The sequence below is a fragment of the Corythoichthys intestinalis genome, chromosome 6 (assembly GCF_030265065.1).
Source record: "Corythoichthys intestinalis isolate RoL2023-P3 chromosome 6, ASM3026506v1, whole genome shotgun sequence".
Lineage (NCBI taxonomy): Eukaryota > Metazoa > Chordata > Actinopteri > Syngnathiformes > Syngnathidae > Corythoichthys > Corythoichthys intestinalis.
The window spans coordinates 14,055,714-14,072,596 of record NC_080400.1 but is presented as its reverse complement, the minus strand read 5'-3'; the positions used below and the strand labels follow the sequence as shown (position 1 = coordinate 14,072,596).

General features: G+C 39.2%; 1 protein-coding gene across 2 annotated transcripts in view; it reads left to right on the top strand.

Annotated features, from left to right (window-relative positions):
* Positions 1-16,883, top strand: part of LOC130917793 (roundabout homolog 1-like) — a 621,696-nt gene that overhangs the window by 47,700 nt on the left and 557,113 nt on the right. For both annotated transcript variants that reach the window (XM_057839493.1, XM_057839489.1), the window contains exon 2: positions 13,963-14,087. In XM_057839493.1, the coding sequence (XP_057695476.1) occupies positions 13,967-14,087 (121 nt within the window). In that variant the 5' untranslated portion in view covers positions 13,963-13,966. The remainder of the gene's footprint in view (positions 1-13,962; positions 14,088-16,883) is intronic.

Sequence of the window (16,883 nt, the reverse complement as noted above, 5' to 3'; positions counted from 1 at the left end):
CCGTGCAGTGCATCCATTAATTGCGTTAAATATTTTAACGTGATACATTAAAAAAAATAATAATAATAATTACTGCCGTTAACGGGATAAATTTGATAACCCTACCTTAAGCCTAAACTAGAGACTCTGGATGAGTGTAACATATTATGTCTGTAACGTTAAATACAATTAGAAAACGATTTAATTAAAAAAAAAAATATATATATATATACATATATATATATATATATTAAAAAAAAAGGCATGGCTGATATTTTTTGCCGATTCCGATACTTTGAAAATGACGTGATCGGACCCGATTGATCGGGACATCTCTATTTATAACATTATTTAGCAACCTAAATATTCTTTTTTAAATAAGTTTTGGACCTGAATTTTTCAATCCAGAACTAAATATTTAGTTTAAATCTTACATTTATATCCTAAAATCTAAATGTGGAAACGGTTGCAACTAAATATTTTGCTTAATATGCAAATTCACATGACTGCAGACCGGAAGTAACAAAATAAAAGCTGGAGCACACAAAATACCCTTTAAATAGTTTCTCCAAAATATGTATTTTACCTATATATTGTTATTATCACAATGACTCATGTCCAAGAGCAGACTGCCACCGTTGAGTAAGTTTTATTCATTTTCAAGCAACGTAAACAGACAGTCTGAGCTGCTCCACCAGCTTTTATTTTGTTACTTCCGCTCTCCAGTCATTTGAATTTGCATATTAAGCCAAGTATTTAGTTCCGACCGTTTCCTGATTTAACATTTAGGATATAGGATATAAATTCAAAATCTAAATTAAATATTTAGTTCTGGATTTAAACAATCAGGTCCAAAACTTCTTATTTAAAAATAAATATTTAGGTTGCTAATTAATGTTGTAAATGTGCAAAAAAAAAAAAAGGACTCTAAAAATTTCACACCATTTTAAACACTGTGTGGCGCTAAATGTGAGAAAATGTAATTTTCAGCATGCGCTGCTTTACAAACGGCGCCCCATACGCTACAACAGAGCCTTCTGGAGAAGTCTACTGCTATGAGATTGCACCTGTTTACTAGCGCAGGCAAGTCTTTCATTTCGCATCTAGTTCTTGGTATATGTTCTAACGCGGCCGTCGTCATTTCACATTTAGTTCTACATATATGTGATGTCTACCATAGCCGTATGTTTGTAGCAACTAGCAACTGGGTGTTGTTTGTAGCGGCTAACGGCCGCAGTCAGGTATTCTTCTTTTTTTTTTTTTTTAAATCTAGCCTCATGAGTTGAACGTGATATTGACTCTCGCTCCATTTCTCATTGTTTCCCGAACACCACGCTTACTGTGTTTTATTTCCGCTTTACCTGGTATAATTCAAGAATCGGAATTTGGATGTTTGTGAATGGTTCTTGAATCTTTCACGGCCGAATGGCGAAGAATCTATAAATCGGAAATTTCGCACGCCTCTATATATGTTACTGTGGGACCAAAAACTCCTTTAACCTTAAACGTTGACAAATAGGAGTACAGTACATGTTACATGTACAGAACATAAATGACAAGCTCATTAAGGTGCAAACATAATAATTATTGACAGTAACTTTGTAAAACACTGCTCAATGAGAGAAATGACATTTGGGGGTCACAAAGCTGTTTACTCACATCATCAGCCAGTACTTCAGTCTGTCTTGTGGTTGATGAAACTGAGAGAACTGAGATTTGTTTGATTTTTTTGTTGTCATTTCCTCCTTTTCTTTTCCTTCGAACATCGCTGCCATCACTTCCGTCATCGACTCTTGTATTATTCCTCCATCAGAGAACGGCTTCTCATGTTTGGCCAACACCCACGACATTCTGAGTGAGCACTCCGTTGCAATTTGTTGTTGTGCTATAGATTTAACAATAACCTTGCTTGAGTCTTGATTTGACTGCTTCAACCTGTAAATTTCTTGCCTTCTCAATTCTGATTTAGGAGGAAACATCTTCAAAAAAGCTGTGCTCTTTAACATAATGGCGTTTCACATTTTCACTTTTTTATAAGAGCAACTGTCTTGAAGCATATTAAGCACATAGGTTTGGTACCTACAGTTGGTAAAACTGGACGCATATTTGTCAGTCCATTCGTCATTGAAACGCGATTTTCGTTGTCCACTTTACTTCTCTTGGTCAACTTTGAGCATGCCATTTTGTAAGATTCGGTCTCCATTTTGTAAGATTCGGTCTTCTACTGGGATTGCAAAGTGCCGGGTGCGACACGTGTTTCACACTGCTGCGGTCTGTCCACTCTAGCTAGTAGCATGCAGGCTCTCTTAGCAAATCAGCGCATCCATGCATGCTCTCTCAGCCAATCAGCGCATCGTTGTCATAGAGATGACAACAGAAGTGGGAACATGAAAGATATTTGACTAAAAATTAAACATAATTCAGCGATAGAATAGTAGCGCTTTTTTTTTTTTGAAAAGTGCCATATGCTCTGGGTCTGTAGAGAGGTGTGCCGTGGTCCGGTCATGGACTGTGGTCAGCTAATTGAGGATCCCGGCTCTAAACCCTCTGACCCATAGTCATACTACTCAGCAGATTGGAACAGTGGGTGGGGCTTACTGACACTATTCTTCAGTGGTTCACATCCTATTTACATGATAGGGATTTCTTTGTGTCAATTGGAAACTATCAGTCAGAACGAACCAAATTCACGTGTGGAGTCCCTCAAGGATCAATTCTTGGACCACTCTTATTTAACATCTATATGCTTCCGTTAGCTCAGATAATGGAACAGTATGACATCTCCTATCACGCCTATGCAGATGACACACAGCTGTACATTTCTGTGTCCCCACATGATTTTAGTCCCTTAGTGTCCCTGAGTAAATGCATTCATCAAATCAATGAATGGATGTGCCAGAATTTTCTCCAGTTAAATGTGGAGAAGACAGAGGTGATCATTTTTGGGCCAAAAAAGGAAAGGTCAAAGATAAGCAGCCAACTTAGCACAATGTCACTTACAGCTACAAATCAAGTCAGAAACCTTGGCGTAATTATTGACTCAGACCTAAAATTTGATAGCCATCTAAAGTCCATCACTAAATCCGCTTATTACCACCTAAAAAATATAACCAGAATTAAGGGGCTTCTGACTCAACAAGACATGGAAAAACTGATGCATGCATTCATTTTCAGCAGATTGGACTATTGCAACGGTATATTTACAGGTCTTGATAAAAAAATCAGTCAGGAAGCTGCAGCTAGTACAGAATGCTGCAGCCAGAGTCCTCACAAATACAAGGAAGCTGGACCACATTACACCGGTTTTGAAATCGCTACACTGGCTTCCAGTGAGCCAAAGGATAGACTATAAAATACTACTGCTCGTCTACAAAACACTTAATGGCCTTGGACCAAAATACATGCTTGACTTGTTAGATTCCTATGAGACATCTAGACCCCTAAGGTCGTCTGGAACCGGTCTTCTGCATGTTCCAAGAACAAGAACCAAGCAGGGTGAGGCAACATTTAGTTATTATGCTCATCACCTCTGGAACAAGTTACCTGAACGTCTGAAGTATGCTCAAACTGTTAGCTCTTTTAAATCAGGGCTAAAAACACTTTTGTTTAGCACTGCATACCCATAACTGTCTATATATTTCAATCTACTTGCTTTCTATTCCTCTTGTGCTTATCTCCATTGCTGATTTCAATTATTATTAGTAGTAGTTTTAGTTTTATTTTTGTTTTATTTTTATTTATTTTTATTCTATTTGTGATTAAATGCGATCTTTTGTCGTGGTTTTTACGTTGTATTGATTTAAATGTGATTTTTATGATCTTCATGTGATGTAAAGCACTTTGAATTGCCTTGTGTTGAATTGTGCTATATTAATAAATTTGCCTTGCCTTGCCTTGCCATCGTTTTTTTTTTTTTTCAGAACTTTTTCTTGCTAAAATCCTCTAATTGCTTATGGATGTCACTTTTTAAAATGCTGAACAAGCTTGAGATTTCAAATCCAGAAATCATTGAAATTATTTTGTGTGATAAAACGAGACGATCATAGATTTATATGACTTCAATGTCATAATGGCCCTCCGAGGGAATCATTGACCAGGGTGAAAGTGGCTAGATTTTCTTGCTGGAACTCCCTGACGTGAAGGTTGCCACAAATCCAGATTTTGTTTATTTGTTTCTGTGGGGGTAGGGGGGTGAAACCTCCTGATACCACTATAATGCAAAGAAAACTGCTATTGGCACAATTATACCTACTACTTATACACACACACAAAAAAAATCGTTTTACACATGCATTAGGCTACTGCATAACACATACTATCACAAGGCAAACTGAGAACCTGATTTTCATTTAAAATTGTATTTTTCAATGATTCAGTGACCCCAACCTCTATCTCCTAATTTTCATTTTTCCTCATTTTGTCACATCTAAATGCAAAACCTCAATTTTAACTACCGTATTTTTTGGACTATAAGTCAGAGTTTTTTTCCCATAGTTTTTCAGGAGCAACTTATGTGTGAAATTATTAACACATTTTTATATCATTTCACATGTTATTTTGGTGTTTTGGAGTGACACTGGTGGTTTGCTAAACTTGTTAGCATGTTCTTTATGCTATAGTTATCTGAATAACTCTTAATAGTTATGTTACGTTAACATACTGGCCACATTTGCATTTTGTTGTTCATGCATCATGTAACATTATCATGCTGTACACTTATTCAGCATATTGTTCTGCATTGCATTTTTATTTTAAATTGCCTTTAAAGATGAAATATCTGTTCTATGTGCTGGATTTTATCTAGTAAATTTCCCCCCAAAATGCGACTTATACTCCAGTGCAATTTATAGTCTGAAAAATACGGTACTTAAGAACATTGGATATACCTTAAAATTCAAGCTAATGCAAACATTTACTTTTTTTATTTTAAATAATAAAGCTATAAATAACATACATTCACAAATTAAGAACAAATGACGTGTATTATGCACAGTAAAATTGAATATACTTTAGAGATCACGCAAACATTGACTTATTTAATTTTTTTTTTTAAATTAATTATGAGGAAATAAATAAGTAGCCTAACATAAATGAACAAAAATAAGCCCAAAGTGCACATTGACATGAAATATGTTCTGAACCGCCCCATCAAAACAAATAAAGTAAAATTAAATTAAATGAATAAGCTTCTTCAAATCTTTCCTTTCTCTTAAAGATCTGATCAATTTTCTGTTGCATTGCCCTTTTTTTTATCACATTAATTTAACGAACTTGTTCATTTTTTTCTTTTTGGCTGTTCCAGAAAACGTGCATTTGAACCTATCAGAGCTAACTATCTTTGCTGATCACATCAGTAGCGCTGCAACGATTAATCGATCAACTCGAGTATTCGATTAGAAAAAAAGATTCAAATTAAATTTTGCTGCTTCGAGTATTCGTTTAATTAAAGTGGCTTTGTAATGGTTTGTTTTGAAAGTGTTTGCATTTAGTTTTATTGATTTGGGTGGATGCACTACCCACTATTCAGTCTCATTTCACATGGCTGAATCCAACTGCTCCCTGTTAAGACCAACATACGTTTTTGTTTGAGCTAATGTTTTTTAATGCATTCAGAAAATAGTTTTTAAGTATATTTAGCCGTTTTTTGTGGGAATATGTGTCTAAAGCATTTGTTTAGAGAATTAAAAAAAAAAAGTTAGCGTTTTATAGCATTTAAGCTAGCGGATTTTTGCTCTGTAGGTTAGCCAATTGTTCTTTTGTTGTACACAGATTTGTTTAGAGAATTAAAAAAAAAAAAGTTAGCGTTTTATAGCCTTTAAGCTAGCGGATTTTTGCAATGTAGGTTAGCCAATTGTTCTTTTGTTGTACACAGATCCTCATTTTTTAGTTTTTTCATTTGAAGCTCAGCTTAGGTATTTTTATTTTTTTTTATGTTCCTTATCCGATTACTCGATTATTCGAACAAATTAGTTCATCGATTAATCGACTACTAAAATATTCGATAGCTGCAGGCCTACATGTGAGTATGTCAGCCAATTAAAGGACAACTAAGTCCATGCACACATCGACGCGACTGCTCGTACCTGGTCTCCTCAGACTACGATAACTGCTGCAGCTGTGGAGAGCTCTGTGCTGTCCGTGAAATAAATAAATAATGAATATCTGTGAAAATTGATGATGCTACACAAGCACTTTATTATGCTTGTTGTTAACACTTGTGTATGTAAATCTGACGTCAATAGATTGTTTTACGCTTGGAGATGCCTGTGTGGCAGCCAGGCAGGTTGTTTTTAGCATGGGGTTTTGACCGTTCCGTCATATTTTCTGGATCAAACCACTGTTTTGCCTCGTTCCGGCGAAAAATTTCTTAGCCGAACACCGTTCCGGACCATTCCGGCCCACTTTTACCCCTGCCGATGACTACAATGTGGCTCGTGAAAAAAAATTAATATGACATCCTTGTTCTAACCCTTACCCTATCCAATCCCGAACTCATTTCAATTCTGAACGCATGTGTTTCCTACACAAACACCACTGCAGTGGACTTGTCACAGGCATCTCCTGCCTGGTAATTGGATATTTATCAGATCCCTTGCACCAGCAGCCTGCAGTGTTTATCTGCTGTGATTATCTGGAAAACTACAGCAGAACTATGTCCAATGGAGTCTATGGACGGGAGGTCCTGCATTGAAACATTTCACTCGTCATCTTTCCATGCAAATGGAGCAATTGTGCAAATGGATCGCTGCGCTGTAACTCAGCGGGAATGAGATTGGATGGAAAGCTATTTGGTGGAGATGACTAACCAGTGGCTTGGATCTGATAGACAGTCTTTGCAGAAAGGCTTCGATTTGTTGAAGTGAGGGATAAAGAGAGTGTCCACTGAGGAACCAGAGATAAGATGGGAGATAAAAATACTGAATGAAAGTGCAGTGGTGCACTCACCTCAAAATCAAAACCAACAAAGAATTCACCCATTTAACTTTGTGTTAAAAAAATCTTTTGGAGAAAAATTCATGGTGTTTAGAATGCAATTTTTATTTCACAATTCACATAAGCACAAGTTTTCATTTTCTTTCCAGATATTGATGTTAAATGCAGTGGTGTTACCAGGATGCCAGGTGTGGGTGGGCATTAGTCTTACCTGGGGGGGCAAAAAAAAAAAAAAGCTACAATGCTCAAGTAAGTAAATCCAGCGTAGGGCTACTGCACCTTAAAACATGTTTTGTTTTCTCCTTGAGATAACTGTTATTGTGATTTGGTCTAAACAAATAAAAGTTGATTTGATTTTATTTCACTTAGAACACATCTATAACTGAACAGTATGGACATGCAGGTGACAGTTGTTTTTTTTAGGTAATCTATTGTGGTTCCATGGTTTTATTATTATTATTATTATTATAGTTTGTTCCGCAGCTCCTTTGAGCTGAATTTGACCCCCTTAGAATGCTTCAAAACGCACCAAAATCGGCAGGCAGGTCAAGACTGGTGCAATCTTTGATACCGTGTAAAGACAAATTCCAAATACACTATGTAGCGCCCCCTAGCAGTCATTCTTTGTCTCGCTGACGCTTTGAGCCCTACTTTGACCTCCTCAAAATGCTTCAAATCTCACCAAACTCAACAGCCAGGTGAACATTGGTGAAAACTTTGACAAAATGTAAAAAAAAAAAAAAAAAATATTCGTAAATGTGTATAGCGCCCCCTAATAACAAAACCAACATTTCTATTTTTTTTTTAAGTTGAAGGAGGAGGTAACAATGCAAAGGTAAACACTAGAAAACCCAGCAGAGGCCGACTTGGCCTTTCCCAAGACAAACACTCCTAATATTCCTTAGCAATGGCCAATTTGGCCTATCCTCCGTGACTCGTGATAGTTTGTGTCAGTTCAAGTCAAGCTACATTTATTTACTTACATTTATTGATCAAGTTTGACACTTTTTACACATTTTTTAATTCACTTCTCCTATGCTCCACACATAACGACAGAAATAATGGCCCAAATGTGTACATTGTTCTTAAGAAGAAAAAAAAGCGTTTTAGAACTGAAATTTGAGTGTAAAGCAGGAATTGTGTCTATAGTTTAGAAGGACTGTATCAGGGGCATGGTGTATGGATTGTGGTCATTGTGTCTGAAGTTAATGTATGTCTAGTGGTTGCATTTCCATATGAACGGCTGTTGTCTGCTCGACAACGACTTCCACGAAAAGCACTTGGGTCATTTTTGCTACCTCTGGGTTTTCCGGGGAAGAGGCCATATCGGCCATTGTTTGGGACTAGTAGGAGTACCAGAATTCTCTGGGACTTCTAGTGTTAAAACTTAGAACACATCAGTACTATATGAATGGGATACCATATGCGGTGCCCAGACTGCCTTTAGTACTACTTCCAGTTTTCTTTGGTTGGGCAGAGTGTGTTCGTCGGTGGGCACGGCCCACCCATGCCCCCACCCCCACCCCCGGTAACGCCCCTGGTTAAATATCACGCACAATCCACAAAGTAAAAATACAGTATGCTATGACACTTGAATAATATGCAATTCATGGAGTTTCATGCATGGAAACATTGTTGCAATGAGAAAATCATAGTGCATGTCCAAGCAGGGTGGAGGTGTATAAGATAGACTTGGCGGAGGCTGCCTGTAATCAAACATAGGTGAATGGGTTGTTCCACAGATGGCTGATCTTCGCAATTTCACCTGATTCATCTCAGTTGCTCACGATCAGCACACGCAGGTGAAGTCAGATCGCTGCCGCTGTTGCGTATATACTGTACAGTCAGACTCTTGATTACTTGTTGATATAAAGATGAGTGTTTTGTGCAGCTTTTTGTCAAGTTGGTGTGCTGCATGTGAGTAGGATTGAACTAGTGGAGACTACCCAGCCACATCCCCTTGTATCAAAAGCCAATTGTTGCTGTTCCTAATGATCGATTTATCTTAGTGCAAAGACACGATGTCCATTTAAAAAAAAAAAACACACACACACACACACACGCATCAAGTGGACATGATATAGGCAAAATCAAATGGTGGGAAACCCAAAAAATATTGTAAAGCCTAACTACTATTACTCGCTGGCAACACGCCTTTTGTGTTTAACACAATTGTCGCTATCTTTGAGTTCTGTAAGGCAGGCACAAGAGGAATCGCCGGTCAACCCTTAGCCAAATTTGCCAAAAAGAAAATTTGAGCAATTTATGGTCAGTTTTTTATTTATTTATTTTTATCTCATGCATTACCATTGATAGCGCTAGACGTCCAACCATTTTTGACTGGGAGAGACTGATAAGTCATCACACAATCCAGTGACAATTAGCAATCTGTTAAAAAAAAAATCATTAAACAAAAAGTTAATTGATGTGTCATTAATTAAACATATTAGCAGTGTTATTTTTGGCAGCCCTTTCAATTTTTGTCTTAGTATTTTGGACGATAATACTTACCGTATTGGCCCGAATACAAAACGGTGTTTTTAGCATTGAAATAAGATTGAAAAAGAGGGGGTCGTCTTATATTCGCGGTCTAGAAGTTATACCCATTCACGACGCTGGATGGCGCCAGATATCATTGAAGCGATGTTCTGTCACGATAGAGCTCAGCTACTCTCAAGTTTAAGCAGTTTGCATGATTTTATTGCAATGTTTTTCCTTATTCAGATTTGTTTCAAGACTACAGTTACAGTTAGACTTCACTTTGATGGTTAATGCGGTAATTGCAATTTTGTTGTTTTATCACAATAGATTGGTTTATTTACACTTCAAAAACCAGAAGCCATTCATTTACGAATGTGATTGCACTTTAGTGTACATATTTATTTGTTCAGATATTAAGATTTGAATGAGACAAAATAACATGCTTTTTCTCTCAAATATATTGTTATAATCATTTGTTTCAGATGTACTGTAATTATTTTCTGTATAAAAAATAATTTGGTGTTCAAAAAGTTTTTTTTTCAAACTTGTCTTGAAAACGAGGGGGTCGTCTTATAATCAGAGCCGTCTTATATTCGGGCCAATACGGTAATCGCCTTCGTCCTATTTTAGTCATTTCAAAATGTGTTCGTCTTCGTCTAGTTTTTTGTTGACGAAATTTCAAGACTAATTTTTTCTTGTTTTATTTTTGTCTGTAAAATTTGGAAGTTTCACTCCAAAAATAAATATATAAAAAAAAAAAGGTTTTCAATTAATGAATGAATGAACATTGACAGACGAGCACATAGGCTACGTTCGTACCGCAGGTCTTAATGCACAAATCCGATTTTTTGTCATATCTGTTTTTATGGCGTGCCCATTCAGACTGCCTTTGTCCATTGAGACCATTCAAGTATTACGCATGGGCACTAATTCGCAGTCTGACACGAGCTGAGCAAGAAGACCCGCATGCGCAGAAGCATCAAAACCAATTACTACACATGCTGGCTGTCATCCATCATTTCAGGGCGATCGTATTTTGATTTCCAAAAAGAGGACACAAATAACAGACATAAACAATACCATTTAGGCTTATATACAAAGTTTCTGTGGATCAACAGTATGCATGCGCTGTCCGTGCATGTCACACACACACACACATACGGGCAGTTTGCCCTAACTGTTGGCTGTGTAAGCAATCTTGAAATATTGCTCATATAGAGAAGAAAGAAAACCAATTATTTTCAGGCTTATCCTCAACCCATTTTAATTTTTTTATGACTGTTGCTAAGCCGGACCCTTCCCCAAAAGCAGTGTTCAAGGCGACCTAGGCGCTAACAGACAGCTGCACTGCTACCGTAGCGCGCCGTCTCTCTCGCTCTTTGATGACGCAATTGCTGCATGAATTCCGATTTGGCAGACTTGCCAGTTCAGATCGCCGCGACGTTCTGGAAAAATGTGGCTCAGATCGGATTTAAAGCACATACGAAAGTGACCCAGATCGGATTTGAAATGGTCCACTTCTATGCGACTTGTCCAATAGGGGTGTGACAAAGTATCAAAATGGTGATATATCGCGATACTTCATATCCCAAAAGGTTATCGATATGCTCCTGCCAAGAAACGAGATATCATTTTAAAAAGGTGTCAATGTCTAAAAAAATAAAATAAAATAAAATAAAAAGGAACCAACAAGTTTCTACCAAAATCTTCCACCATAGTAGTAATGGTAAATGGTAAATGGTGTTATACTTAAATAACGCTTTTCCACCTTTCAAGGAGTGTCTCAGTTAACTCTAAGGCTGCATTGATGATGATCGACGCCCAATCCATTTAGAGTGGGAACATTCGTTCATTCAAAACCAGAGCATTTAGTCATTCTGTCCGATTTTCAGGGCATTTACAGGTCACTTGCTGCTCATTTTAGGGTATTTAGAGGTCATTTCCTGTTGAGTTTGAGGTACTGCCTATTCATTTGGGTGATTCCGAGGTCATTTCCTGTTCTGTAACGTGAAATAAACAGGAAGTAACTGAAAATCAACAGGTAAATAACCTTCAATGGCCCAAAATTACGTCATTGCCTAGCACTGCCTGCCACTGACGGCCATAGACGTTCAGTCCATTTAAATCCAATCAAATGGATTGGATGTCTACGAGTGATAAACTCATTCTAATTCACAGCAGAAGCTTGTTTTTTCTGTTTATTAATTGTTTGTAGAATATCCTAGAATGACCAATATGTCGCTAATCGTTGTATCGCCATATCGTCAGATCATCGTTATCGTGAGCTTTGTATCGAAAATCGTATCATATCGTGAGGTACCAAGAGGTTCCCACTCCTATCGGCTAATATCTGTGGTCACAAGCATAATGAATTCTTCTCCAATCGTGAAAGGTTTCTTAGCTTTAGCAATACGGTTCGCCATGAGGTACGATGCTCTCAGTGCACCCGCTTTTGTTGCCTCGTTTGCTAGCTTTTAGCCTCAACCAAGTCCATTATGCAGAATGGACATGGTTGTAGGCTTCTCTTCTGGTTCAGCAGGTGGCCTTTCTCCGTAAAAAAGCTGTCCAAAGACGTCGCCACCCGCAGCACACACCCAACTGTAGCTAAAGTCACTGTTTATGTTGACTGGCGCTAGGTTGCTATAGGTGTGCAAACACCCTAGTAATTGCGGCCAACCACTAGATGGCAACCTATAGACCTCATTCACGTGACGTCACAACACCGCCCCCCTGACTTGTGCCGCTATATTGTCCGTCAGCTCATCGTGTTTACATATTACCGCTACGTACATTCCTCCTATTACTGCGTGTTTTTCTGCTTGTCTAAGGAATCACCGCCTAGTAAACAAACCCAAAAACCTTCCTGACAATTGTTAACATTGATTAATTAAAATGGTGAAGGCATGTGTGGCGGTTGGTTGCCATAACATCACCACAGACTATGTAGTAGTCATTTTCTATCTGGTAAAATGCATTTAATATATACAGTATTTAGAGTGTTTTGGGCTGACAAATAACCACAATTAAGATCATTGCGAGGCTAATCGCCGACAACATACAGTTTGTTTCAAATTCAAAATGTTTATTTCTACCCATTCTTCCACCATCATTATTTTTTAATAATATTTAGCTGGGACCAAGTGAAAGAAGCGGTCATTTTAGTAGTTACTGTGTGCCCATTGTTAAAAGGGCAAATGTCTAAAGCAGCACGGTTTGTTTATCTTGGTCCATGATGCGTTTGTGTCGACAGCCGTCAGACAGCGGTGAAAACATCAATAGTCGTGATGCCAATACGATCGCAGACATCATCAGACTGAGACTACGAAGCTCGTCGCCACGGTCGCCCAGCAAGAAGGTGAGCGCAACAACAGGTGTTGTGCCAATGTGCCAAAAAATAGCCGCCCCGCGTGAAATGTCCCCACTGACGGGAGCGCCCACACGGAAACAACTTTTATTGTACCGTGAATTTGTATTTATTTTACTCTGCTTGAACTAATAATTCTTGTACTGTGAATATGTATTATTTTACTCTGCTTGAACTAATAAATGTCATACCTGTGTGATTGTTATTGGGATATGGTCGTGAAAACCTGTAGAATCCATTACTGTAATGCGTCCATGAAAACATTTGATGTTTTCACCTCAATAAAGCATTGTAAATAAGCGCCTCCATCAAGGGGGACATTTCACGTGGGGCGGCTATTTTTCGGCACAACACCGGCCCGTCGTCAAAGCGCCGATCAGGTTTCATTTTACAATAGTGACAACGGTGACACTCAGCTGCCCAAATGTCGGTTTATATTCGGTCCGGTGCCTATTTTGGCTACCCGACTCCTCATCGCGACATAAACTGGAGTATGACTGGAAATTTTGTGGTCTCAGGACGAGCTCTGACGCACGGGACGGGACCGGACGGGAGGAAATATTGATTTGGGCATCAAATATGGATCTGGCGACTGGATCGACAGAAGCTTTTCCAAATAACGGCTTTTATGCAACTCATCCAAAGAGTTTACAGCGTCTGAAAGCACCGGGGCTTCCATAATTTGCAAGTGAATCCACCTTTAGAAACTACGATCATTGACAATATGGACACACAATGACGGACAATATGGCGGCACAATAAAGCGATCATGTGATTGTGTGACGTAGGTGAATGGGGTCTGTACAAATCTTTACTCGGATTAGTCTATAGAGTAGACAGGGATATTAATGTGTAAAGAGCCACATGCCAGATTGCACTCATTGATAAATTCTTTATTTCTCTGCTGCCCGGTAGCAAATGCGCCACGGACCGGTGGTTGGGGACCACTGGTTTAAAGGACTGTGAAGCTGCGCAAATAAACGAAAAGTAAGCCGCGTCATAACCAGTGATAAAGAAGCGGATTCTGAACAAAAGTATTTCGTCAATGACATGTACACACAACTGTATGCATTTGATTTTTTTTTTTTTTTTAACATTTTAGAGGAAGCTGAGCTTCCCTTGCAGTCTTAAAAAAACGCCTTTGCCCTATACTGTATGTACTGCATTTGTTTAAATGATGTTCTGTATGTATTTCCTCTCCTCAGACCGATGTCCAGAGATGGCATTAGAGTGAGCGCCACCATGTGTGGCACACGCTCAGGGGCCACGTCCCTCCTATTGATGGTCATCCTTAAGCTAGTGTGCTGCCAAGAGGCTCCCTTAATAGCAGGTAAGACTATCTTGGTATCTTGCTTATAACATGAGCGTGTCTTTTATCATCCGCCTCCATTCATATGTACAGTATACATGTCTGACTGGCGAGGCGTGACAAGATACGAGTGGCTGAACATGAAATAAATGAATCTCAGTTGTTCTTTTTTTATATAATATAACAGCAGAGGGTGATGCTGCAGTGTACTTTTAAAGGCTGCATATTTTTCCACTGTATTAAGACTGAGTTAGGCTCCTGCGTTGCGGTGACGGCGAAGTGACTACGGCGTCAATGAGCATTCGATAGTTCTGCGGTGAAGGAACGCATTGCTCTGTAATTCACCGCCAAGCCACGAGAGGGATGTGGCGTTATGTTTGTACGGTTTTGGGGCATGCTTGTTGACTTCCGCTAGTCTAGTTTAACGGAGAAAAAATAAAAAATTCAAGATGGAATGCTTGAATGTAAATTTTCAGCTCATCAACATTGAATAAATGTTAATCATACAAATGTTGAGGTGCAGGCGACACAGAAGACGGTTTTGAGGCGGTCTGTCCAACTATTGATGCCGCATAGAGAGTTCTAGCCTCGGGTGGAAACCAGCTAGCTGTAGCGGCTAGCTTCAAACTGGCGTCGAGCACTGCGTCCAGCATTTTATCTGAGGTCTGCAAAGCCCTCCAGCCCAATTTGTTTGCCGTGTTCTACACCCAGCCAGTGGGAAGCCATAGCAGATTTCTGGCGTCTATGGAACTTCCCAAACTGCATCGGAAGCCTTGATGTTAACGTTATCATAAAAGCACCGAGGCACTCTCAATCAGTGATGATGTATCGAGTGTGAACTGTCTGTTGGGGAAAATTAAACATCAAAAAAACTCTTTTGAAACCAAACTTGAGCTTTATTCTTCATAAACTTGAAGTGTGACACGTAAATAAGTCAGAGACTCACAGCAAACATGTATACACAATAAATGATGAAGTGCACCAACCAAAAATACGACATAAAGTGATAAAAAACTGGCAGTTTTTGGCCGACTGGATCACCGCTTCGTGTGGCCAATCGATTCCGAACACACACATACTTGTGTGGTCCTTCCATTCTTTTATTCAATCGCTGGCTGACCTCCAGCCCCATATTTTCAGCAATCTACTCCCACGAATTTCTTGCTACTTGGCAATCTTCATAATGTCTTGATGAGCCATTGTAGAAGTTGTCGTACTTGCGCTTCGTTGATACTCTCGTCGACTTGGTCCATTTTTGCATGTAGAAAAATAATGTTTGAGAATGGCGGTGATTTCGCGCTGAACCGGAAAAAACAGTCTGAGCGGAACAATCATAGTCCATTTCCACCACGTCACACGCGTTGACGCGACGCGAAGTCAGAATAAAAATGACACAGAGAGGCTATGGCGCAGGGTCGTAAATCGGGTCTTCCTTGACGGTGCAGGTCTGACGCAGAAGCATAACAAGATATACTGGTCATACGCTAGAACAAGGGTCCCCAACCTTTGTTGCACCACGGACCGGTGCTATTTGGGTCTTTTTTTCACGGACCGGTGTTCTGACAAATTTTGCACCCCATCAAAAATTGCAACCATGCGGTTCTGCGCATGCGCGTAACGTTAAACATAGCGCAAAATGCGCAAATGCAGCGATTCCAAAGTAAACACTACAAACTTTCTTGAAATAAAGGAATATTAACTTACGTTTGGTCATGGAAGGACTTGTAGAAAAGTTCTCCTCAGATTCATCCTGCCATGTAAGCTGCACACAACAGCTGCACACCGCGCTCACCATTAACGACTTCGCCTTGTCGTTAAACATTAATTAAGAAGCCCGCTTCACAAAGATACGATGTTGGAAATTGTAGCAAGGTTTTCAATGCTCTTGTCGCGATGTCAGAATATTCCAGAATGACTTTAATCCAGAACCTCGGTAGATTTGTTGTCTCAAATGTACGTTTAATAAGGTCGCCGTCATTTGCGATCTCTCTGTTTATTCACAAACGGGTCACGAATCCACTCCTTCGCAGTTCGTGGGTCTTCGAGGTTGTAGGCTCGTCAGGTGCCCTTTTCGCCGTAAAAATATCTCCAAAGACGTCTGTTTTCCAGTTATCTTCGCTCGTGTGGGGGCTAATTATTTCCGGGAACAAATGTGCTGCGCCCGCGGCCTAGTAATACTATCGAGGACAAGCGCACATAGATATATTATATACACAAACAAGATGTACTGCTAGCAGTCCATTCAATGGACTTCTATGACAACATTGTAATCTATCCCGTAGTATTATATCTAAACAGAGATATTGGTGTGTTAAGCAGGGGCACAGGGTTAATTCGGCCAGAATGAGGTCGTTATTAAATTATTATTTCTGTGCGGTAGCAAATGCGCCACAGACCGGTACCGGTCCGCGGCCCGGCAGATGGGGACCCCTGCGCTAGAAGATTTTTGGAAACAGATCAGTACAAATTTTTGCATGAATGTTTACTCCTAACTCCTAAGTTTAGTTTTGGCTTCTACTTTCATTGTTTGGTTTGAGGAATCACAAATTCAAATTACATAGTTTTAGATGCTAGCCGTTTTTTCTGCAAGCCTTACTTAATCATAATTCAGTGTTAATCACAAACCCAAGTTTGAAAGCCTAACATTTGTCCGGAATCCTAACATTGGCATGACACCCTCATTTGAACGCTTTGCACTGTCTTGAGACCTTACTTTGAAACCATGTCCCTGAAATGAAACCCCAATTTGACTTGTTGTCCGAAACAATAGTCTGCATGAAGCTCTCCCTTAACCTTATCTTAAAACCTGACTTTGAC